General features: G+C 40.4%; 1 protein-coding gene across 1 annotated transcript in view; it reads right to left on the minus strand.

Annotated features, from left to right (window-relative positions):
* Nucleotides 1-1,407: 1,407 nt before the first annotated feature.
* DPH1 (diphthamide biosynthesis 1) overlaps nt 1,408-26,509 on the minus strand; it is a 444,182-nt gene continuing 419,080 nt past the window's right edge. The window contains exons 10-12 of the mRNA XM_073616616.1: nt 8,626-8,704; nt 3,952-4,086; nt 1,408-1,577 (exon numbers count right to left, since the gene is read on the minus strand). Of these exons, the coding sequence (XP_073472717.1) occupies nt 1,551-1,577; nt 3,952-4,086; nt 8,626-8,704 (241 nt within the window). The 3' untranslated portion in view covers nt 1,408-1,550. The remainder of the gene's footprint in view (nt 1,578-3,951; nt 4,087-8,625; nt 8,705-26,509) is intronic.

Raw genomic sequence — 26,509 nt, forward strand, 5'->3', positions numbered from 1 at the left:
TTTTTTTTTTTACATGATGCTGCAGAAAACACACAGGGGCGGCTAATGTGTAAGTGAATGGTTGTGACCTGAGCTGTTATAATTTACAGAGTGGTTTTGAGGAAGGATGAACTCATGAATGGTTTGTAGTAAGGGATCAGAGAAAGGCAGCAGCAAATTCAAGAGGAAGGGTTTAATTCATTTGATTGTGGTATCATTTTTTAACCATTTCACGTGTCCCCTCTTCTCCCCTCACCCCCAATATCCTTCAAATTTAACCCCCTCATCTTCATCCTCCCTTGTATTTGACATGTACATCAACCACTTCACCTCTTCCTCCCTCCAAGTACAGTTGTGCTCATAAGTTTAAATACCCTGACAGAATTTCTGATTTCTTGGCCATTTTTCAGAGAATATGAATGATAAAACAAAAATTTTTCTTTCACTCATGGTTAGTGTTTGGCCGAAGCCATTTATTATCAAACAACTGTGTTTACTCTTTTAAAATCATAATGGCAACAGAAACTACCCAAATTACCGTGATCAAAAGTTTACATACCCCAGTTCTTAATACCGTGTATTGCCCCCTTTAACATCAATGACAGCTTGAAGTCTTTTGTGGTATTTGTGGATGAGGCTCTTATCTTCTCAGATGGCAAAGCTGCCCATTCCTCTTGGCAAAAACCCTTCAGTTCCTGTAAATTCTTGGGCTGTCTTGCATGAACTGCACGTTTGAGATCTCCCCAGAATCGCTCAATGATATTGAGGTCAGGAGACTGAGATAGCCACTCCAGAACCTTCACTTTATTCTGCGGTAGCCAATGACAGGTCGACTTGGCCTTGTGTTTTGGATCATTGTCATGTTGGAATGTCCAAGTACGTCCCATGCGCAGCTTTCTGGCTGATGAATGCAAATGTTCCTCCAGTATTGTTTGATAACATACTGCACTCATCTTGCCATCAATTTTGACCAAATTTCCTGCGCCATTGCAGCTCACACATCCCCCAAACATCAGTGATCTACCTCTGTGTTTCACAGTACCTTTCATCATAGGCCTTGTTGACCCCTCTTCAAATGAAGCGTTTATGGTTGTGGCCAAAAAGCTCAATTTTGGTCTCATCGCCCCAAATGACTTTGTGCCAGAAGGTTTGAGGCTTGTGTCTGTGCTGTTTGGCGTATTGTAAAGCAGGATACTTTGTGGTATTTGTGTAGTAATGGCTTTCTTCTGGCGACTCGACCATGCAGCCCAGTGCCTCCTTACTGTGCGTCCTGAAACAGCCACACCACACGTTTTCAGAGAGTCCTGTATTTCACCTGAAGTTATTTGTGGGTTTTTCTTTGCATCCCAAACAATTTTCCTGGCAGTTGTGGCTGAAATTTTAGTTGGTCTACCTGACCGTGGTTTGGTTTCAGCAGAACCCCTCATTTTCCACTTATTGATTAGAGTTTTAAAACTGCTGATTGGCATTCTCAATTCCTTGGATATCTTTTTATATCCCATTCCTGTTTTATACAGTTCAACTACCTTTTCCCGCAGATCCTTTGATAATTCTTTTGCTTTCCTCATGACTCAGAATCCAGAAACGTCAGTGCAGCACTGGATGAAAGATACAAGAGTCTGTCAGGAGTCCAGAAACTCATTGACCTTTTATATACACACACTAATTACAAGCAAACAGATCACAGGTGATGATGGTTACCTTTAATAGCCATTCAAACCCCTTTGTGTCAACTTGTTTGCATGTTATCAGGCCAAAATCACTAGGGTAAGTAAACTTTTGATCAGGGTCATTTGGGTAGTTTCTGTTGTGATTATGATTTAAAAAGAGTAAACACAGTTGATTGATAAAAATTGGCTTCAGCCAAACACTAACCATGAGTGAAAGAAAAGTTTTTGTGTTATCATTCATATTCTCTGAAAAATGGTCAAGAAATCATAAATTCTGACAGGGTATGTAAACTTATGAGCACAACTGTATGACCTGTACATTAATGATATGCTCTATCTAGTGCACCACTACAAAGCCCCATATTATTAAAGGCTTCTCCAAGCAAAAACTAATATCAAAATTTTGCATGGAGTGTGTAGGCTTGTAAAACGTTCCCAGCTCCACTCATCTGCCACTGTATCAGTGAAGCTGGCAGTGATTAGTTTGCAGACGACTGATGTTATGGAGAATGCAGCAACAGGAGTGAGAGTCTGTGGCAGGAGGGTAGAGCATGGAGCACAAGATCGGTCCAGTCTGCCTGGTGTCTCATCCCATAACCGAAATCTTGGTCTGGGGTGGAATAACTGTTTAACCACCCTAACACCATCATGTTTACTCATTTGCAAAAAATTGTGGCAAAAGATCCCTTCGGGGTGTCTACTTACCAAAAGGCTCTACCTGTATAAAAAAATATAAAGTTAATTTGGATACAGTGTTGCATAACTGAGTAATTGTCAATCAACCTATCATAGCACTTAAAACTTAAAAATGGCCTGGTAGTGAAGGGTGGTACTCAGGTAGTTAAATGTTACTACAGCTTGATGGACGAAGACTTTCGTACTACTTTTATGCTTTTGTGTTTAGTTTTGTACTTGTATAAACCTACGCTATTAAAAATCCATTATAGATTTTGAATAGGATATTTGCTGGAGCAGCTGTCCGGAAGCCTCTTATTCATGTTGAACATTAAGAATACAGCTTTTTTCGGTTTGTGACAAATTACTTTTTGTACAACAGGAAGCCTATCTAATGTGATGCCCTTTATTTGTCTTCTGTCCAATGCTGTACTGCCCCTTATGAACAGGACCTTCTGGCTGAACAGGACCATGTAGTTTGTTATAAAGGTAATCATTGTAATGTACAGGTCGTGCAAGTTATCCTTATTTAAGCCTTTATGTTTTTGTAAGACAGAAAGCAGTACAATATTGAACAATGACGTTCCCTTTTTTTCCCAACCTAGTACAAGGTGTGTGCAAACTTCTCAAAGATTAAGGCCTGCTGCAGGCAACTTCTACATGCACTACAATAAAAAGAAGACATAGAACATATAATAAAGTCTCACAAGCACTATCTAGCCATGGCTTTTGAGGCTTGTTTCATGCAGGTAACCCAAACTATTTGTAACCATCTCCTACTAGTGTACTAGTTTCCATTATTGCTAAATATTATTATTATACAGAATTTATAAGCGCCAACAGTTTGCGCAGCACTTTACAACATAAGGGCAGGCAGTAGAGTTACAATACAATTCAATACAGGAGGAATCAAGGGTACAAGGGTAGAGAGGCAACAATTTAAAAAGCTACTTAAAGACCTTAAACAACTGTCATAAGGGAATGATCAATGAGTGGTATTACTAGCTCCAAACAGCAGCGCAGGCTGTATCTCCTCCATCTTACACTGACCTCTACCCTTTCTATGTTGGGCTTCCTACTGGCTCAAGGTTCCACATATCCATTAAGAAATGCCTTCTATGTAAAAGAAGCTTGTGCTACTTGAATTCCATTTCTCTTTGAACAGCACATCCATGTACCATAATGAGCCATAATCATAAACACAATCTCAGTATATGTGCTTGGCCATCTGCAACATCCAATGAGGATTATTAACTCCTATATTAACACTATGCATGTTAAGCTCATTCTGATTTATTAAACAAAAACTTCCCAAAGGTACACATGCATTGCAAAGACATATCAGCCCAAAGGCAGTAAGCAAATCTCTGACCACTAGGTGGTGCAGTTGGTGCACTGCAAATCAGGGGGACTAGAGAGAAATGCAAAGACATTTATGTGTTCAAAATCAAAAGAGATATTTTGATTCCATAAAAACAGCCCAGAAACCTTAAACAATAAAGCAAGTACTAGGTGGCTGTATAAAGCTGTGATAAGAGGCTGATGCTAAGAAAAAACATTTAACAAAATATTACTATCCACAAATATAATGGTTTAGCACATAAGTGTTGCTTGTACCTGAACTCACCTTTGTTTGTTTAGCAGCAATTCTGGGAGGCCGATGGGACTCATGGTTTACTGTCCAAGGACCCAGAGACTGGTTGGCATAAAAGTCCATTGGATACGTATTCTGCCATTCTGCTTCCTTAAGAGCTACAGAGGCCTGAAAAGAGCACAGGGTGATGTGAATGGAATTTACATACCAAAATAATTTATTATCAATGTATATATTTTCTGTTTCTATATTTAGGTATATTAGGTTTTCATTTCATTGTTCACCCCAATAAACCCTTGCTCTTTTGAGTTTGTCCTCCTTTGGTGTGGACACCTAACTTGAGCTTCTCCTGTTTAAAAGAGCCTGGACAAGTACTAGTTAGCAGAAATATGTATATTTTTGATGCAACCTCCCACAAATACCAAGTTGACCAGTGTACTAGCCCGATGTAATATTTATTGCTTGGGAACATTTTATGCTTTTGAATAAAGGAGGCCATTGAGAGTCAAGCTGACCATCTTTATCCCAAGGCTGCAGATAACAATATCATGGGCTTATCCGATCTCTTATTCAATGTATATTCTAGTATTGCTTCACTTATTCAACATAAGTATTACAAATGATCAGTCGTGTCTCTTTTATATAATTTAAAAACAAAATTGTATCAACTGAAAATCCACTTAATTTATAAAGTGAGCAGAAGGCCTCATGACCCTGGGCATCATTATACCAGCTAACATACAAAAATGATTTCCAATGAATTTGCAGGCAACCCGCAGAGAGTGAAGGCAACTCATAATGTCTGGCTGGACCTTTATGCCCTAGAATCCCCAAAAGACAGATTATTGAACATGAATATATTTTTATTTTATCTTGGATAATGATGGCGTAAGATGTGCTTGATATAAATGAGCTACCACGCTAACAAAGAAAATCTAGGGAAAAGATTCCAATAACAATATGATTTAGATTGACAGATCTAGCATTGTTGACCTTTTCTGGGTCTCTTAGAACTGCTTCATCTAACAGAGAGATTGGGAAACTTATGGTTGGCTGAGCATCATAGGACACACAGGGCAACATCAAGATGTGGGTCAAAGACTGTCAATCTATTCTTCAATGTTTGCATACCTTTCACTATAATGAAAAATGTGAAAAGGGTATGAGATAATACCATTTATAACTACTGCACATTTTGCTGATAGTAAACAACTCACAAGCAACTTTCAAAAGAGATCTCTTTTGGATTTAAATAACTGAAAAAAACAAAAACAAAAAAAAAAACAGCGTGGGTCCTTGTCCTATGACCCATGCAGTAAGTGAAATGTAGCTGCAAGCCAAACATAGGTAATAATGACCTCTGTTGAACAAATGTAATAGCAGAAAAACTAGGATCCAATGCACTAGCCTGTATTACAGCAAACACCAGGTGGACCAACACATCATTTGTCTACTTACTTCAAGCTGTGTCCCTATTTCAGCCTTTAAAAGGAATCTATATCCTCTTTGAAAGAGTCACTCAACTGAATATGGATTTTCAGTATTTTGTATACGTAAGACCCATAATGCTCAACCTGCACCCCATTGGCACTTTTAGGGCTCGTTTGCACTTGATTTAAAATGTGGCATTGGACACACTTTTAAAACACACTTTGACTGCTAATCAAAGCACCTGTCACTAAATAAAATGGAAAGCCTACAGTCCTGTTTACATATTGTGTTTGCTTTGCTTCAAAAATAATACCCCATGTCACTTTCTTGGTGTTGGGGGTTTCTACTGAGTGGGGCATCAGCAGAGCTGGGTGTACTACTGGGTAGGGGATCTGCTGAACGAGGGTAATAATAAGCTGGTTATCTGCTGAACAAGGGTATCAATGAGCTGGGGATCTGCTGAACAGGGGTACTAATGAGCTGGGGATCTGCTGAGTGGTGGTACTACTATGCCTGGGTTCTACTGAGCACTTTAAAGCAAACTGAAAATCAACACACACACAGGTCTATTGCCAAGCTTCATTAAAGTATAACAGAAGCATCAAAAACACATCACAAAAGCATGTTGAAGCAGTAGGCACTTTAATGTGTGTTAAAGTAAGTGTAAATGTGCCCATAGTGCAGCCCTCAGGGCCCCAGTAGCTAGTGGCTTGTGTTTTAGTACTTACTCAAGCCAGTAAAGAAAAATTATTTCGACTGGCTTCTAGCAGGTAAATGGTTTGGTTTATTTCTTTAATGCTGTCTTATTTTGTCTGTGCTGTCCATTCTTTATCTCTTTTTATGTTTTTTTTTTTTTTGTCTGATCTTTTATAATCCTGAGATAAATATCAAACCTAAAAGCAAATTAAAGGGTGTTGTAAAGAGCACAAATGTGGAAACACTGCTTTGTAAAGGGAAAATAGCAGCCTCATAAAATCTGTCTCCAGTGTATGGCTGTCCCTCCTATAGACTGTTTATAGTCTCTGACAATCTCTTGTGGCCTTACTCCTGTTGTGTGTTACTAACATTTCTGTAGCACTGTGTTCACTGAATATTATGTGGGGTCCATTAGTGTTGTCGAGAGCTGCACTTCAAGCTCCCTACATCAAGTAAGCTGGCCATCACTGTGCTAGAGAGTTGAACTACCTAACAGTTCCTTATATCTCTCCAGTAGGTTCTTTTTATCTCTCTGATACGCCAATGCTGAGGTCTCATTGTTTGAGTTCTCATATCTGCACCCCCAATCCAACTTTTTGCAATTTTCATTTTTTATATTATGAAGAATATAACATCAAGAGTAGAAACACTTAAGGAATCCCCAATTTGCAGCAAAAGAGGTAAGACTGCAAGGCAGGTGTAAACATGCACAGGGAACATAGCTAGAATTTCTCACTACCAAAGTCCATATGAGATAATGCAAGTGTGCAGACTCCACCAATGACTGAAATATCACTTATTGTATTTATATTGCATTTGTATTTATTTTATATTATGTTCAGAAAAATGTATTTACCACTTACAGCCCAAAGGTGGTGCACTCTTGAGAATGCATAGTTGTGCAGAGTGATTTACTACTATGCCATGAATAGCCTGGGTAATTTGATCAACTTATATTCAGCTCCATTGCCAATACAAACACAGTTGAACAAGTCAGAAAAGTGACTCCCACCTCTCTTCCTGTCGTCTAGATCAAGCTGACACATATAAATATTCAATTAGACCAAATCGGTCAACAAGCCCACTGGCCACTTCTGGGATTTCTATGTAGCAAGCCCATTATGCTCTGCACCATGAATTAAATGCTTATTTGTAAAATAAGTATACAAACAATATACAAAACAGCACAATTCAATTTATAAAAAAGTAAATGGTAAGAGAAAACTGTCCAAAAACAGCAGGTTTCCTTTAGAGCAGGGATCTCCAAACTACGGCCCTCCAGCTGTTGCGGAACTACACGTCTCATGAGGCATTGTAAAACTCTGACATTCATAGACATGACTAGGCATGATGGGAATTGTAGTTCCTGAACAACTGGGTGGCCATAGTTTGAAGACCCCTGCTTTAGCGGATAAGTTAACCTCCTGTAGCATGTTACATGTTACACCTGATTTTAGGGTGTAACATGCAACATGTTACTGTGCAGCAGCTGACCTCTTCCCCTGAGCCCCCCTCGTGACAGCAGGCTGGGGTTCCTCTCCCCGCACCCGCTGTCACATTTTAAAAACAGTGCCTTGCCATTAATTCAAAGAGATCTGTGAATTAATGAACTACAAGTCCTGTCTTCCACCAAGGTAGACGGTTTGTAGTTCTCAATGAACCGACTGCTGATGAGTGCCCCCGTAGTTCATCGATTCTTACTGCACTTCAGTAACTGCCTGTATGGGAGGTACGGAACTGTACTGAGTGTGCAGAAGCCTGGTATCCACCGATTTCGGATGCAATGTTTTGCAGGCTGCAGTGTAAAAAAACAATAAATGCACATTTATTTATTTATTTATTTTTTAAGGTGTACTTAGCCTTTAAGTTACCTTGCCAAAATGTATAAATACTTGAAAAAACTTTTTTTTTGTAAAATGTTATGTACATACAAACGTGATTATATTCGCTCATTACATATACAGTACATTCTGTGCTTCCTGCTTTGAATGTAACATGCTGATTGTTCTTTTCTGCTCCTTGCACCTCTGTGAAGATCTATGATCAAAGCTCTGCTAACAGACTTTCATACTGTGGTGCATATATATATATATATATATATATATATATATTATATAGTATATTATTATCAAGTACCAACATCTCTGACAAAGGATACAGATACCTCATTAGAAATGTATTTCTTTACTTAAACGTTCCACCCTGAACACCTACCTTTGCTGTTTGCTGGATGCTGATTGACCCTCTAGCTTTCATGTATCAAGTACTCCAGAGCTGTGGTTTACCTAGTACACATCCTGGCTCTTTCCTAGCAGTGTAACTTGAGAGTTTATATAGAAAGAGAGATTCTCTTTCAATAGCTGCAGTAGGTAGGAAGAGCTGGAAGCACATTGCACAGAATGTAGAATTCCTATGCCCCAGCCTAGTTACATAAGAATCAGGTACTGTAGACAACTCAACCTACTGCAATCTACTACTAAAATATCCACATTGGGCACACTGACCTTTCAATTCCATCTATAAGCAAGAAACAAAGAAAAAGGGACATGCAGTAAGTAGATTTACCAGATGATGACAAACCTCATATGGAGTAAGCAGAGGCCTTGAGAAGGCTGTTCCCCAGTCAATTGAAAGTCTCGGGCAAGCAACTTGCACCCACCTGTAAAGAGAAGTACATACACAATATGCAGTTAGCTAATGAATGCAAACCTCATAGTACGCTGCAGGTGTGAAACACTTTGTTGGCTTATGTTTAAAAACTAGTAGAAAATGTCTTGCTTCCCATAAAAACCTTATTTAATCTTTTTCCTATTTAACTTTTAAGTTTGCCTTGCACAAATGACAGCCGGAAGTCTGGGTTGCTATAGGCAACAGGAAATGCTCTTGTTTTCACCCATTTCAAATCAATGAATTTCTCTAATGTGTTCCCCTTTTGTCTGTTAAATATACTATTTTACTTTTTTTTTTATTATGTTTGTATAAGTGCAAAAAAATACCTGTTCATCCTGCCAGAAATCAAGTGTTGCCCCTTCTCTTATTTTAGGACTACAAAACACCTCCCCTCCCCTTGCCCATAACAAAGAGGAAGGTGTTCTGTTATCCTAACTCACTTCCTGTCCTAGGGTAACAATTATTACTTGCTGTACTGTATCTACAGTATGGCGTAGCAATATAGAGTACAAACAGGACACACACTGATGACATCACTCCTGTCAAATCTGATTCAACCAACACATGCCGCAGATCGCTGCCACAAGGCTGCCCCACCTAATGGACTTAATCATAGAGATCTCTACTTTTATATTATATCTGCACAGATTGTGGACAGGTAGCTTGGCTGGCTCCCAGCATGCCCACAGTGGTTGGAATTTGATCAGAGCTCAGAGCTGTGAAAGTTTGTATGGATTTTTGGCCTATTTAGAAACAATGCTTTCACCCTAGGATAGAAAGTGTGTTAGGACTACAGAACAACCTCTGTGTCATGCAGAAGAGGAGACAGGGAGGTTTAATATAGCCTACTATATACAATAGCCCTAACACACTTCCTGCCCTTGCGTGTCAATGTTTTTCCTCCATTGACGCAGTACAGTAAGCATTGCCATGCTAGGACAGTAAGTGTGTTAGGGACTACAGCACACCTTCCTTCATATTATGGAGAAGAGGGGAGATGTACTGAAGTCCTAACATGCTTCTTGTCCTATGACAGTGTCGCTCTTCCATAGATGTGTAGTTTACCACTATCACCCCAAGACAGATACAGTGGATATAAAAAGTCTACACACACCTGTTAAAATGTCAGGTTTCTGTGATGTAAAAAAATGAGACAAAGATAAATCATTTCAGAACTTTTTCCACCTTTAATGTGACCTATAAATTGTACAACTCAGTTGATAAACAAACTGAAATCTTTTAGGAGGGGGAAGTAAAACTAAAAAACTAAAATAATGTGGTTGCATTAGTGTGCACAGCCTTTTATAACTGGGGACGTAGCTGTGTTCAGAATTAAGCAATCACATTAAAACTCATGTGAAATAGCAGTACACACCTTCCATCCTTTAAAGTGCCTCTGATTAACCCCAAATAAAGTTCAGCTGTTCTAATGGGTCTTTCCTGGCATTTTCTTAGTCGCATCAGGCAAAAGCCATGGTCTGCAAGGAGCTTCCAAAGTATCAGAGGGATCTCAGTGTTAAAAGGTATCAGTCATGAGAAGGGTACAAAAGAATTTTCAAGGCATTAGATATACCATGGAACACAGTCATCATCAAGTGGAGAAAATATGGCACAACAGTGACATTACCAAGAACTGGACCTCCCTCCAAAATTTATGAAAAGACGAGAAGAAAACTGGTCAGGGAGGCTGCCAAGAGGCCTACAGCAACATTAAAGGAGCTGCAAGAATATCTGGCAAGTACTGATTGTGTGGTACATGTGACAACAATATCCTGTATTCTTCATATGTCTGGGCTATGGGGTAGAGTGCCAAGACAGAAGCCTTTTCTTACAATGAAAAACATTAAAGCCCAGGTACATTTTGCAAAAACTCATCTGAAGTATTCCAAAAGCATGTGAGAAAATGTGTTATAGTCTGATGAAACCAAGGCTGAACTTTTTGGCCATAATTCCAAAAGATATGTTTGGTGCAAAAACAACACTGCACATCACCAAAAGAACACCATACACACAGTGAAGCATGATGGTGGTGGTAGCATCATGCTTTGGGGCTGTTTTTCTTCAGCTGGAACAGGGGCCTTTGTCAAGGTAGAGGGAATTATGAACAGTTCCAAATACCAGTCAATATTGGCACAAAACCTTCAGGCTTCTGCTAGAAAGCTGAAGATGAAGAGGAACTTCATCTTTCAGCATGACAACGACCTGAAGCATACATCCAAGTCAACAAAGGAATGGCTTCACCAGAAGATTAAAGTTTTGGAATGGACCAGCCAGAGCCCAGACCTGAATCCCATTGAAAATCTGTAGTGATCTGAAGAGGGCTGTGCACAGGAGATGTCCTCACAATCTGACAGATTTGGAGTGTTTTTGCAAAGAAGAGTGGGCAAATATTGCCAAGCCAAGATGTGCCATGCTGTAATAAAGTGCTGTAATAAAATCAAAAGGCGCTTCAACAAAGTGTTAGTTTAAAGGTGTGCGCACTTATGCGACCATATTATTATTATTATTTTTTTTTTTTTTTTACTTCCCTCCATCTAAAAGATTTTAGTTTGTTGCTCAACTGAGTTGTACAGTTTATAGGTCACATTAAAGGTGGAAAAAGTTCTGAAATTATTTATCTTTGTCTCATTTTTTTACATCACAGAAACCTGACATTTTAACAAGGGGGGGGGGGGTGACTTTTTATATCCACTGTAAAAATTACTGGCAAGATCATTTAAGTGAAAATTAAAGTGGTTCTAAAGGCAGAAGTTTTTTTTACCTTAATGCATTCTATGCATTAAAGTGGAGCTCCACCCAAAAGGGGAAGTTTTTTTGGGGGGAGCGGGTACCTAGTTTTGACAGGTACCAGCTCCCACTTCTGCTCAGACCACCTAGGCAATCCCAGCGGAAGTTCTCCTCTCTCCCTCCCTCTTCTGGGACAAGTCACAAGTCCCAGCAGATTGCTCGACCATTCGCGCATTGCGCACCTGGCTGTAAAGCCGCAAGCTGTCACAGCCGGGTGCAGACAGTTGTAATGCCGAGGAAAGGAAGAGAGCCGAGGGTTCGGGCAGCCACATTGTTGGAGCCTGGGACAGATGAGTGCGTGTGTTTATAAACACAAAAACGACTAAAGGTCCGCTTTACGGTAAAAAAAAAAACCTTCTGGGTGTAGCCCCACCCCCCTTATACTAACCTAAACCCCATCTTGATCCAGCGATGTGCATCAGAGCAGCGACTCTCCGGGGTCTCTCTATCCTCATTGGCTCACACAGCAGCGGGAACTATTGGCTCCTGCTGCTGTCAGTCACAGAGAGAGCGGGGTGGGGCTGAGCCATGCGTGAGTGGACAATGTCCATTTACAGGAGCGCAGCTCAAGTGCCCCCATAAGAGACTTGCTTTTGGGGGCACTTGGCAGGGCGAAGGAGCCAGCGGGGGACCCAAAAAGAAGAGGATTGGGGTTACTCTGTGCAAAACCATTGCACAGAGAAGGTAAGTATACCAGGTTTGGTATTTAAAAAAAATGGCAACCTTAGAATGACTTTAAGGAGCAAAAGCCTAATGAGGGAAATTAATGCAGCCACCACATCTAAGGACTGACAAGATGCAATATATTACATTATGGTTTGTAGATTTAGATACACTTCAAGTAAGTGAAGTTGAGACTGAACTAGCTGATACTATTTTGCACTGTTGAACTATGAAAGGTGCTACAGGAAAAAAAAACTCTTACTGTCCATAACAACAATCTTCCAACTGTTCTTTCTGCAGCTCAGGTTTGAAAAAGAAGAATAAGGTTCTTATTGGTTGCTGCAGATATCAAGCTAACAAGAGAATGGCGGGACAGTTGTTATTTTCTGATAATATGAGAACTTTTTAAAGTGGAAGTAAAGCCACTGATTTAATGATTTCCAAAAATCCTTACATTCAGGCTAGGTTAACACTAGTGCCAATTGGATGCGGGTTTCTCCGCATCCATTTCGCATGACAGGAGATTGTGACCGGCTCTCTATGCAGCCGATTCACACATCTCCGTGGCAGCTGCGGAGCGGCTTGCGCAGGAGTCCCGTGCGTCTTTGGCTCCATTTCAGGGCCGAATTCAGGCAAAAATTTGGCCCCGATTCATCCCTGAAATGGAGAACGGGGACACACCGGACCACTGCTGCGAGCCACATCCGGCATTAGTGTGAACCAAGCCTCAAGGCTTGCCATGAATGGTAAGTCACAGTTGCTTGTGCTTTCAAGCCATCAAATTGCTGGTGTAATAAATTATCGCATACAGTGGATATAACAAGTCCACACACCCCTGTTAAAATGTCAGGTTTCTGTGATGTAAAAAAACAAGACAAAGGTAAATAATTCCAGAATTTTTTCCACCTTTAATGTGACCTATAAACTGTACAACTCGGTTGAGCAACAAACTGAAATCTTTTAGGTGGAGGGAAGTAAAAATAAAAAAATACAAAGTAATATGGTTGCATAAGTGTGCACACCCTTAAACCAATATTTTGTTGAAGGCCTCTTGCCAGCCTCCCTGACCCGTTTTCTTCTCGTCTTTTCATCCATTTTAGAGGGACGTCCAGTTCTTGGTAATGTCACTGTTGTGCCATATTTTTTCCACTTGATGATGATTGTCTTCACTGTGTTCCATGGTTTATCTAATGCCTTGGAAATTCTTTTGTACCCTTCTCCTGACTGATACCTTTTAACAACGAGATCCCTCTGATGCTTTGGAAGCTCCCTGTGTACCATGGCTTTTGCTGTAGAATGCAACTAAGAAAATGTCAGGAAAGACCTACTAGCGGAACCTTAATCAGAGGCACTTTAAAGGATGGAAGGTGTGTACTGCTATTTAACATGAGTTTAAATGTGACTGCTTAATTCTGAACACAGCTACATCCCCAGTTATAAGAGGGTGTGCACACTTATGCAACAACATTATTTTAGTTTGTTTAGTTGTATTTCCCCCTCCTAAAAGATTTCAGTTTGTTTATCAATTGAGTTGTACATTTTATATGTCACATTAAAGGTGGAAAAAGTTCTGAAATGATTTATCTTTGTCTCATTTTTTTACATCATAGAAACCTGACATTTTAACAGGTGTGTGTAGACTTTTTATATCCACTGTATGCAGCATCTTGGCAACTGCAGGTCAAATAACAGCTAAGGTGACAGCTGCCTTAGCTCTGAAGGATAGGAGGGTTTTGTTACGCTTTAAGCATGTACCCGTGCTCTTGAAAGCTGAAAGGGTTAAGAAAAATGAGATCTGAAACTGGATAAAGAAAAATAAAAAAAATAAAAAGTTGTTCAGCCTTTAAAAACCAGTCATAAAATATTCTGTTTATAATTTAATGTAGCATCCAGTTCAGTCCGGTGAAGGATGATGTTCCACCACATTTGTGGTTTATGATACTTTTTTTTTTTTTTTAATGGACTGGCTGCGATTTCTCCTAACAAGCTTTCGGGAGCTAACCTCTTCCTTTCATCAGGTCAGAAATAATAGGCATCTCATTAATGCTCTTAACTTTACTGTTCTAGTTAAATAAACAGTTAAGGGGATTTTTGTTGGCTTTGTTTTTTTCTCCTTCTTTCTTACGTCTATTATTTCTTTTTCTGTATCTAGAATTTAGGAACACTTGCCATATCTGTTCACAACTTTAAACGGTTTGCACCTAAAAGCTTTTCAGAAGACAGCGCAGTAAGTCCATTACATAGAAAAAAAAAGGCTAGCAGACGTCTTCAAGTAATTTTTTTACATTTCAGTTATATGGCTTTAGTTGAACACTGCGTACAAATAGAGGAAATAGATGAGTGTGTATGTAATAGTAATATTATTACATGAATAATGTGCTCCATTTGCAATATACAAGAATTTTCAAAGTCACACAAAAGCTGCATGTCTATTTCAAAGTATAAAACCTCTAGTCATTTGTCTGTATGGGGTATATATTTCCCTGTTATACTCATGTTCCAATTTAAGACGAGGACATACAGCAGGTAAAATAAGTATTGTACACATCACCAATTTTCTAGGTAAATATATTTCTAAAGGTGCTATTGACATGATATTTTCACATGTCGATAACAACCCATGCAATCCATACATACAACGAAACCGAAACTAATAAGTTCAGGAACTAAGTTATGTGTAATAAAATGGAATGATACAGGGAAAAAGTATTGAACACATGAAGAAAGGGAAGTGCAAAAAGGCATGGAAAGCCTAGACACCAGCTAAAATATATCAGTAATTAGAAAGCAATCCTGCCCCTTGTCAGTGCAAAATAATATCAGCTGGTTCAGTCTCAACTGATGGCCTTTAACTGCTAGACGCCCGCCGGCTGTCATATGACGGCCAGGCGCGCGGCTCTCGTTCTGGGAGGGCGTCATATGACGTCCCTCCATTTAAACACGGAATGCATGCGATCGTGTGCACACATCCCTGTTCCTTTCGTGGCGGCATGTCACGGAGACACCGCTCGCCACCGAGGGGGGGTAAAGAGCCATTGGGTATGGCTGTTTAACACACGGCCGATTACAGGTGGTACTGCCCCACTTTGCACGGCGCATTCGCGCAATCTCGAGCGCGCTGCGAATGCACGTCGGTGGCGGCGTGTTCCCAGGAACACTGCTGGTATATCACTGATGCTGGTAAACCGGCAGCTGTTTACCATGTGATCGACTGTGATCCTTTCACAGCCCATCACTAAATGTCAACAAACCGGTAACAAGATGTTACCAGGTTCTCCTCCTCACACACCGATCGTGTGTGAGGAGGAGATTGCGGTAACATCTCGTTACCGCTTACAGTGTACACCAATCACACTGATTGCCCCGCCCAATAAAGAGGACCTGTCACCACCCATCAAAGTACCTGTCACAGTTCATCTGAGTACCTGTCAGTCTATATGAGTATCTGTCACAGTTCTTTTGGGTACCCGAGTACCTGTCACAGTCCATCAGAGTACCCGAGTACCTGTCACAGTCCATCAGAGTACCCGAGTACCTGTCACAGTCCATCTGAGTATCTGTCAGTCTATATGAGTATCTGTCACAGTCCATCAGAGTCCCCGTCACAGTCCATCAGAGTACCCGAGTACCTGTCACAGTCCATCAGAGTACCAGAGTACCTGTCACAGTCCATCTGAGTACCCGTCACAGTTCATCTGAGTACCCGAGTACCTGTCACAGTCCATATGAGTATCTGAGTACCTGTCACAATTCACCTGAGTACCTGTCACAGTGCATATGAGCACCCGCGTACCTGTCACAGTCCATATGAGTACCTGATTACCTTTCACAGTCCTTATGAGTACCGAGTACCTGAGTACCTGTCACCGCCCTTCAGAGTACCCGAATACCAGTCACCAGCCCATCGGAGTACCTATCTGTAACCCATCAGAGTACCTGTCACCAGGCCATCAGAGTACCTGAGTACCTGTCACCAGGCCATCAGAGTACCTGAGTACCTGTCACCAGGCCATCAGAATACCCAAGTATCTGTCACCAGCCCATCAGAGTACCCATGTACCTGTCACCAGCCCATCAGAGTAACCGAGTACCTGTCAGCAGGCCATCAGAGTACCCGAGTACCTGTCACCAGGCCATCAGAATACCCAAGTACCTGTCACCAGCCCATCAGAGTACCCATGTACCTGTCACCAGCCCATCAGAGTAACCGAGTACCTGTCACCAGTCCATCAGAGTAACTGAGTACCTGTCACCAGCCCATCAGAGTAACCGAGTACCCGTCACCAGCCCATCAGAGTAACCGAGTACCTGTCACCAGCCCATCAGAGTACCTGAGTACCTGTCACTAGCCCATCAAGTTACCCCAGTACCTGTCACCAGCCCATCAAGTTACCCGAGTATCTGTCTCCAGCCCATCAGAGTACCCAAGTACCTATTTGCAGCTCATGCCTCATAGAATATATGTTGGGGTGTTTGCTTTCCAAAATGGGGTCATTTTGTGGGTAATTACACTGTCCTGGTGCTCAAGGAGCCTCAAAAGTGTGATGAATTGAGATGTGTAATATGTTGGGCCTCCGTATGTAGCCAGGCTGTGTAAAGGTCTCACACATGTAGTATCACCATACTCGGGAAGAGTAGCAGAATTATTTTGGGGTGTAATTGTTGCTATATACATGCTATGTGTTTGAAATATCTTATAAATTGACAACTTTGTGTAAAAAAAAAATGCGTTTTCATTTTTTTCCCACATTTTCCAAAAATTTCTGGAAAAAATTAACCGTTCAAAAGACTCATCATGCCTCATAGATTATACGTTGGGGTGTTTTCTTTCCAAAATGGGGTCATTTTGTGGGCAATTCCATTATCCTGGTGCTCTAGGGCCTTCAAAAATGTAATAGGTGGTTGAGAAATGAGATGTGTCATTTATGCTCATAGAACGCCTGAAGGTGCTACTTCATTGTTGGGCCTTTGTATGTGGCCAGGCTGTGTAAAAGTCTCACACATGTGGTATCGCCATACTCTGGAAGAGTAGCAGAATGTATTTTGGGGTGTAATTCGTTGTATGCATATGCTGTGTGTGAGAAATAACCTGATAATTTGACAATTTTGTAAAAAAAAAAAAAAAAATCTTCATTTTGCAAAGAACTGTGGGAAAAAAATTACAACTTAAAAAAACTCACCATGCTACTTAGTTAATACCTTGGATTGTCTACTTTCTAAAAAGTAGTCATTTGGGGGGTATTTGTACTTTCCTGACTTGTTAGTGTCTCAAGAAATGAGATATACCTGATGTACTGAAGGCCTGATCAGATGTGATCAATTTTCAGTGATTGGCAACATAGTTTGTAGACGCTATAACTTTCACAAAGATCAAATAATATACACTAATTTGGGTTATTTTTACCAAAGATATGTAGCAGTATAAATTTTGGCCAAAATTTATGAAGAAAAATTACTAATTAGCAAAATTTTATGACAGAAACTAAGAAAAAGGCATTTTTTTCACAAAATTTACGGTTTTTTAAAATTTATAGCACAAAAGAATAAAAAACCCACTAGTGATTAAATACCACCAAAAGAAAGCTCTATTTGTGTGAAAAAAAGGACGCAAGTTTCATATTGGTACAGTGTTGCATGACTGAGTAATTGTCATTCAAACTGTGAGAGCGCTGAAAGCTGAAAATTGGTCTGGGCAGGAAGGGTGTGTAAGTGCACTGTATTGAGGTGGTTAAAAAAGAGTCTCATTACCAAGGTGTCACACAAGAAACATCTCATGATGGGTAAAAGCAAAGAGATCTCTCAAGACCTTCACAGCTTTATTGTTGCAAAACTTACTGATGGCATTGGTGGCTTCTGAATGTTCCTGTAAGCACTGTTAGGGCCATAATCTGGAAGTGGAAAGAACAATATTTCACCATAAACCGGCCATGACCAGGTGCTCCTCGCAAGATTTCTGACAGAGGAGTAAAAAGAATTATCAGAGGCATTGTCCAAGAGTCAAAGACCACTTGTGGAGAGCTTCATAAAGACTTGGAATTAGAGGTACAATTGTTTCAAAGAAAATAATAAGTAATGCACGCAGCCACCATGGTCTGTATGCACACTCACCACACAAGACTCCATTGCTGAAGAAAAAGCATGTTGAAGCCCATTTAAAGTTTGCTGCACAACATTTAGACAAGCCTGTGAAATACTGGGGGAAAATATTCTGGTCAGATGAGACCAAAATTTAAATCTTTGGATGCCATAATACACACCATGTTTGGAGGTCAAATGGCACTGCACATCACCCCAAGACCACCCCCATACCAACAGTGAAGTTTGGAGGTGGGAACATCATGGTGTGGGGCTATTTTTCAGCATACAGTACTAACAATCTTCATATCATTGAAGGAAGGATGAATGGAAAAATGTACCAAGACATTCTTGATAAAAATCCAGGATGATAAAGAAGAAGAGAGGATGGACATTTCAGCAAAACAATGATCCCAAACACAAAGCCAAGGAAACACGCAATTGGTTTCAAAAAAAGGAAATGAAGCTGCTAAAATGACCCAGCCAATCACCTGACTTGAATCAAAGAAAAAATATAGGGAGAGAACTAAAGATCAGAGTTTATAAAAGAGGCCCATGAAACCTTCAAAACATGAAGACTGTGTGGAAGAATGGGCCAAAATCTCACCTGAGCAATGCATGCAACTAGTTTCTCCATACAGGAGGCATCTTGAAGCTATCATTACCAGCAAAGGATTTGCATGAAGTATTAAATAAATTTCAGTTAGAGTGTTCAATACTTTTTCTCTGTGTCATTCCATTTTATTACACATAACTTTGTTTCTAAACATATTTGTTTTTGTTTCTTTGTAAGCATGGATTGCATGGGTTGTTATCGATGTGGTGAAAATTTCATGTCAATAGCACCTTTAAAAACATATCTACCTAGAAAAATGGTATGTTCAATACTTATTTTACCCAATGTATTCTTATTTGTGAGCACCATTATATCCAGATTTATTTAGCACAGTTGCTCAGTGCACACAATAGTTTTTAGTATTTTCTTTTTTCAGTTCAGACACGACTTTGTTTATCTGAATGTACTTTTTTCTTTCAGATTTAAAAATGGAAAGAGAACTGAGAAACCCTTTTTCTCATCTCGCAGCCCAAATCACCACTCTAGTCAAACCACAAATCATGATTTATAACCACAGCCCAAATGACCTCCCAAACCACAGCACAAATGACCACCCAAACCGCAGCCCAAATTACTGTGTCCTAACCACAGCCCATATTACTGTGTCCTAACCACAGCCCATATTACTGTGTCCTAACCACAGCCCATATTACTGTGTCCTAACCACAGCCCATATTACTGTGTCCTAACCACAGCCCATATTACTGTGTCCTAAACACAGCCCATATTACTGTGTCCTAAACACAGCCCATATTACTGTGTCCTAAACACAGCCCATATTACTGTGTCCTAACCACAATCCATATTACGGTGTCCTAACCACAGCCCATATTACTGTGTCCTAACCACAGCCCAAATTTCAGCCCTTACCAAAGCCCAAATTTCAACCGTAACCGCAGCCCAAATTTCAACCGTAACCGCAGCCCAAATTACAGCACTTACCAAAGCCTAAATTTCCACTCCAACCATAGCCCAAATTTCCACCCTAACCATAGCCCAAATTTCCACCCTAACCACAGCCCAAATTTCCACCTTAACCACAGCCCAAATTTCCACCCTAACCACAGCCCAAATTTCCACCCTAACCTCAGCCCAAATTTCCACCCTAACCTCAGCCCAAATTTCCACCCTAACCACAGCCCAAATTTCCACCCTAACCTCAGCCCAAATTTCCACCCTAACCTCAGCCCAAATTTCCACCCTAACCTCAGCCCAAATTTCCACCCTAACCACAGCACAAATTTCCATTCTAACTAAAGCCCAAATTACAGTCCTAACCACAGTTCAAATCACTGCAGCCCAAATTAAGCAATACCACAACCTAAATTACAACCCTAACCACAGCCTGTTCAACAGCAAAAAAAAAAAAAAAACAATTGGAAATGTATTGGTCATATACAGTGCATCTGGGAAGTATTCACAGCGCTTCACTTTTTCCACATAGTTTGTTTGAAATATTTGCAAATTTATTAAAAATAAAAAACAAAAGAATTTCCATGTACAAAAGTATTCACAGCCTTTGCTCAATACTTTGTTGAAGCACCTTTGGCACCAATTACAGCCTCAAGTCTTTTTGGGTATGATGCTACAAGCTTGGCACACCTATTTTTGAGCGGTTTTTCCCATTCTTCTGTATTTGACCTCACAAGCTCCATCAGGTTGGATGGGGAGCGTCGGTGCACAGTCATTTTCAGATCTCTCTAGAGATGTTAAATCGAGTTCAAGTTTGGGCTCTGGCTGAGCCACTCAAGAATATTCACAGAGTTGTCCCGTAGCCACTCCTTTGTTATCTTGGCTGTGTGCTTAGGGTGCTCTGGAGCAGGTTTTCATCAAGGATGCCTCTGTACATCGCTGCATTCATCTTTCCCTCGATCCTGACTAGTCTCCCAGTTCCTGCTGCTGAAAAACATCCCCACAGCATGATGCTGCCATCCCCATACTTCACTGTAGGGATGGTATTGGCCAGGTGATGAGCGGTGCCTGGTTTCCTCCAGACAGGACGTTTGCCATTTAGGCCAAAGAGTTTAATCTTTGTTCCATCAGACCAGAGAATTTTGTTTCTCATGGTCAGAGTCCTTCAGGTGCCTTTTGACAAACTCCAGGGGGCTTTCATGTGCCTTTTACTGGGGAGTGGCTTTCGTCTGGCCACTCTACAATACAGGCTTGATAGATGGAGTGCTGCAGAGATGGTGTTCTTCTGGAAGTTTCCCCTCTCTCCACAGAGAAGTGCTGGAGCTCTGCCAGAGTGGCCATCGGGTTCATGGTCACCTCCTTGACTAAGGCCCTTTTCTCCCGATCAATTAGTTTGGCCAGGCAGCCCGCTCTATGAAGAGTCTTGGTGGTTCCAAACTTCCTCCATTTACGGAGGAAGGAGGCCACTGTGCACTGTTAACTGTGGGACCTTATATAGACAGGTGTGTGCCTTTCCAAAACATATTCAATCAACTGCATTTACCACAGGTGGACTCCAATCAAGTAGAAACATCTCAAGGATGATCAGTGGAAACAGAATGCACCTGAGCTAAATTTTGAGTGTCATGACAAAGGCTGTGAATACTTATGTACATGTGATATTTTGTTCGCTTTTTATTTTTAAGAAATTTGCAAAGGTTTCAAACAAACTTCTTTCACATTGTCATTATGGGGTATTGTTTGTAAAATTTTGAGGAAAATAATGAATTTAATTCATTTTGGAATAAGGCTGTAACCTAACAAAATGTAGAAAAAGTAAAGCGCTGTGAATACTTTCTGGATGCACTGTTAAAGAAAGAACGATAACATATTTAGTGCTCATACCAGATGCATTTTGCTGCATTCTTCAGCACAGAGAAAATGCACTGGAGTCTGTTCACACCAGTATGTTGCATTTAAGTGCCTGCATGCTGCATTTTGCCTCTGAATTTAAAGCAGAGCTAAAGGCAATATAGTCACCTCTTCTCTAATGGTCTGGGTCCCTTGCCAGAGCTGCCATCTTCTAGCAGGATGATGCAACTCTGTTCATGAACAGAAGTCAGTTATCCCAGCCTACAGGGACCAAGCCGGCAATGTAATCTGAGCTGTACATGTGCAGCTCAGTTTACATGCCATAGAAGACTACGAACAGGTAGGTGTATTTTATCGCAGATTAGATATTGCAACTCTTTTCTGCAATTATAGCCTGCCTCCTTGTAATCTGTCCTAATCGGCTAATAATCAGTTCTGCTTTAATTGAACACATGCCTTCCTATGTGAATGAGCCCTTACAGTCACAGGGACCAGATGTTTAACATATTGGAGGAGGAGTGGATGAGCATCATGTTCTCCCCACCTCCAAAACACTGAACATCTTGCAGTCCCCAAAAAAGCAAGACATTTTTGGAATGGACGTGCTGCAGAGTGAGTGACCTGCTGTGAACTATGTGCTCCAGACCTGTAAGTTTCCGCACTGATTGTACTACAAGAACCCTTTCACAGTGGGGCAGTTTTCAGGCGCTTTAGCACTGGAAATAGCCTCTGCTAAGTGCCTGAAAACCGCCTCCCATTCATTCAAGTGTGACTTTTCACACTGGGGCGGTGCGCTTGAGTGACTTTCCGAAAAGTCCTACAAGCAGCATCTTTGGGGCGGTTTGGGAGCATTGTATTTAGCACTCTCAAAACGCCCTGTCAATTGGAATGAATGGCAGCGCTTCTGAAACGCCTGAAAAGCGATTTGGGGTTAAAAGCACCCCGTTGGGTCCGAAAAGCGCAGCTTAAACAGCGCTGCTAAAACGAGCGGCGCTTTAGCGCTAAAGTGGCCCCAGTATGAAAGGGTTTTAAAGGAGGACTGAATGTAAGATTATTACATAATACAGCAGTGCTTACACACTGCTCACTTCATTAGTGTTCATTTATTTTTACAGTGCAAATAGGGGAAAATTGTTTTATACTATAATTCTGTTTTATGATCTGGTTCCTCTTGTCTACCATATATACAGTATTCTTTGGGCACTATATAGAAGTATGAAAAAATATGATTACTAAGGCGCTGATATGAATAAAACTAAAAAACTAAAAATCATAATATGGCTAATTATATAAATGAAAAAAAGCTGCAGCCATTTAAAATGTGTTCTAACACCACATATAAAAGTGAATAAAAGTAAATAATAGTGTGCTAGATTCCAAATATAAGCTTCATAATAAACTCCAGTGAATAAGTGACAAATAGTGATCTTAAAAAATATATACAAAAGAGTCCACATCAATATTATTCTACACAAGGATCAGCTCGATCATACAAGGGTTTCAGCTAATGGCTCCAGGATTACCAGGACTACACAAATAATTAATTTCTCCAGGTTCAATTTCTCAAAGCAAATAAAACATCATCATCGCGCAAGATTGCTTAAAATTAATAACATAATATGCACTCACATTTGCGCAGTAATAAAAACGTATTGAATGATCCGTTTAGCATTGGGACAGCTCTCCTCCTCACTACACATCCAGGATAATGAGAAACCGGAAGTGTCATCACCAGCTCCTCCTGACGCGTTGCATCTCACGTCCTGTGACTTTCTCAAGGGAAAAATCTTTTTGCGAGAAATTAATAATTTGTGGACAGGTCCTGGTAATCTTGGAGACATTAGCTGAAACCCTTGTATGATCCTTGTGTGGATTAATATTGAAAGTGCCAAAAGACCCAAGGGGGTCTTCATTTGAGGTGAGCAGGCATTGCACACTGAGGTGGTGGTTATTATCTGTCAGCACATATTCCCTGCGGAGACGGTCATGGAGCACGGATTGATTTTATTCACATTTCTTCAGCATTCAAGAGTTTCATATATTTATATATTGTGCATGTGGACTTCGTTGTATATATCTTTTAAGATCACTATTTGTCACATATTCACTGGAGTTTATTATGAAGCTTATATTTGCAATCTAGCACACTATTATTTGCATTTATTCATATAAAAATATTTCTTTAATGATTTAACAAGGCTTTTTATTTTAATTTAAAAATGAAGCTCAGTTTCCGACTGCCATATTACTTAATTCTTAAACAACAGTAGGACCCTCACCCATCTGGTTGAAAGGACTTGCCAAAATATGAAGATTAAATGCAGCTGTAACTCTTCTTAAACAAAAAATACATAAATCTTATTTCTTAGAAGTCAGAGCTACCCTCCTCAGCTGGCTCAAGCTCAACTAAAAGCTGCAGGGGAGTTAGGTACACTGTGGTGTCAGGCATTGGCAGAGGCTCACACAAGAGTGGGCTATTTTCTAAAGCTAGAAGCAGACTGTTCTTGGCGAGTTAGCCTGCAACAGAAAAGAAGGCCCAATTTAATACGCTGATGGGACAGCTAGGGGCCTGTCCATGGGATCAGAACCTTTATGTTAGGATTAATTACCTATACAGTAATATAAACCGTTTCAGTGACATATTCGTACAGCAATATGACTGCCCAGGGAAGACTATAGTGCCTGTTAAGCACACAGTCAAATCCACATAAAGAAAGTAACTCTAGAACAAAGGCAAGCAGAAGGCAAAAAACTGGCCATCAGTACTTTCCTGCTTGCTACCTAAAGCTGATCTTTTCCGTATTATTGATTTATAGTGTCTTGTTCTACACTATGTCTCTGTGTGCTTGGGGCAGTCATCTTGATAGAGCAGCCTTTTGCTTCCTTATGTCAGAGCCTCCAGCAAGGAGAGCAGAAAAGTAGTAACATCATCAAATCTCACTTCTAATCTCCGGAGAGTCAGAAGCACAGTAGTTGTCACTCTGCTGATACACAGCTAATGCCTGCTATACACATTCATTTTTTTTTAGTTTTCAAATTAAATCCCCCCAGAGATCGCTGTACTAACTATGCGATATTAGTGCAGCGATCTCTCCCACTGTGCCTTTGTGTTCTGACAGGGGGGCTCCCCTCCACCAGAACACACTAGTCTCTGATCGGATGCTGGTTTTCCATCATGTACCTTTAATAAAAGCCAGTCCTTAGACCGCCTTCTTTCGGAAAGGACAGCTGTACACATGGTCTGAATGCTGGCTGGTTCCTGCTGAACTGGCCAATATTCAGACTGTATGTACCCAGCTTAAGCGCTTTAAGACCGCCCCATAGCAGATTTACTGCTATAATGATGCAGTTGTGTTTTGAAGGTCAATGACTATCATGCAAGGCAACCAACATCTATGTCAGCCCGTGATACCCAGGAACAATTTTTGAGTGCGCTTAGCACACTGATTATATTGATGAGGTGTAATTAAATAAAGTCACTAGTTTTCTATGGTACTTCAATTACCCTTTCTTTGACTATGCATTTATTAACTGCATTGTATAAAAGCGCTCTACTATTTTTAATGCTTTGTAAGCTGCTTTATTGTTTAACAAACACAATTTGCAAAAGAAGCACCCATATACACGAGACCCTAATCACATAGGCAGATAAGCGGTAGTCTGTAACAAGTACAATTATTTTGAAAGACATAAAGTAAGGGGAGTATTTACCCTGCAATGGTGAGGCTGGTTTAAAGCCTGCAATTTGTCAGGAAGAAAACCTTTAGGAAGGAACAGCACTAGAACAGCGAGGGAAAAGAATTCCATACGGCCAAAACTAGTATTAGGTGTGAAAGACTGAAGATATTTTGTGCCAGACATGAAGGAATGCAAGCAGTGACCTTCAAAAAACAGTTTTACAGAAGAGCTTTTTGAGAACATTTCTTGAAGCGGCTCTTCCAACTTCCCAAAATACAAGATTAAAAGAAAAATATTATTTTGTAACACGGGCCTCCTCAACTTAACTGCAGCTCTTAGAGTGCTTCTATTTATGGTGCCATCTTGGCTTGCCAGCATGAAGCTGCAATCAATGCGGACAGCTAAATACAAAGTTGAAATAGGCTGGTGGGCAGGCGAGATGGCTTTTCTACAGCAGTTGTGCAATGCGAAAAACTGAACCGAATTCCCAGTCACATATTCCAGATGTATGTGGAAATCCTCCTGCTGTGCTATTGTATTCTGACAGTGGGGAGACTCTTCCGTTGTCAGAATACACAGATCAACAGAAGTTGATCGGTAGATTGACTTATGTTCATCTGCAGTGGCCACACATGGATTGAAATTTGTCCAGTACCTGCTGAACTGGCTGATTTTCAATCCATCTACCTAATGATAGGAGGCTACTAGAAAGTCAAATTCGGTTACTAATACTAGTTACCTTCAAAAATACATTTAAAAAAGTTTTTTTATGAAAATGTAACTGTTTTAGGTGTTTTTTATATTGTATATAGGCAGCTCAGCTTTAACCACTTCAATACTGGGCATGTTCACCACTTTTCTGCCCAGGCCAACTTTCAGAGCTGTGACACTTTGAATGACAATTGCGTGGTCATGCAAAACTGTACCCATATGACATTTTTATCGTTTTGTTTGAGACAGATAGAGCTTTCGGTGGTATTTAATCATCACTGTTTTATTTTTTTTTTTTGCTAAACAAATGAAAAAAAAAGACCACAAATTTTGAAAAAAAAAATAGGATTTTTTACTTACCGTAAAATCAGTTCACTGACAGACACAGCCTTCTTATTCAGAACCATAGGGTTATAATCACCTCTATTAGGAGTAGGACTAGGCAGAACAAAAAACAAAACACTTGGCCACGCCCATGGGCATTCCTCAGACGTATATAAC

The sequence above is a fragment of the Aquarana catesbeiana genome, linkage group LG02, assembly GCF_042186555.1.
Source record: "Aquarana catesbeiana isolate 2022-GZ linkage group LG02, ASM4218655v1, whole genome shotgun sequence".
In the NCBI taxonomy this organism is placed as follows: domain Eukaryota; kingdom Metazoa; phylum Chordata; class Amphibia; order Anura; family Ranidae; genus Aquarana; species Aquarana catesbeiana.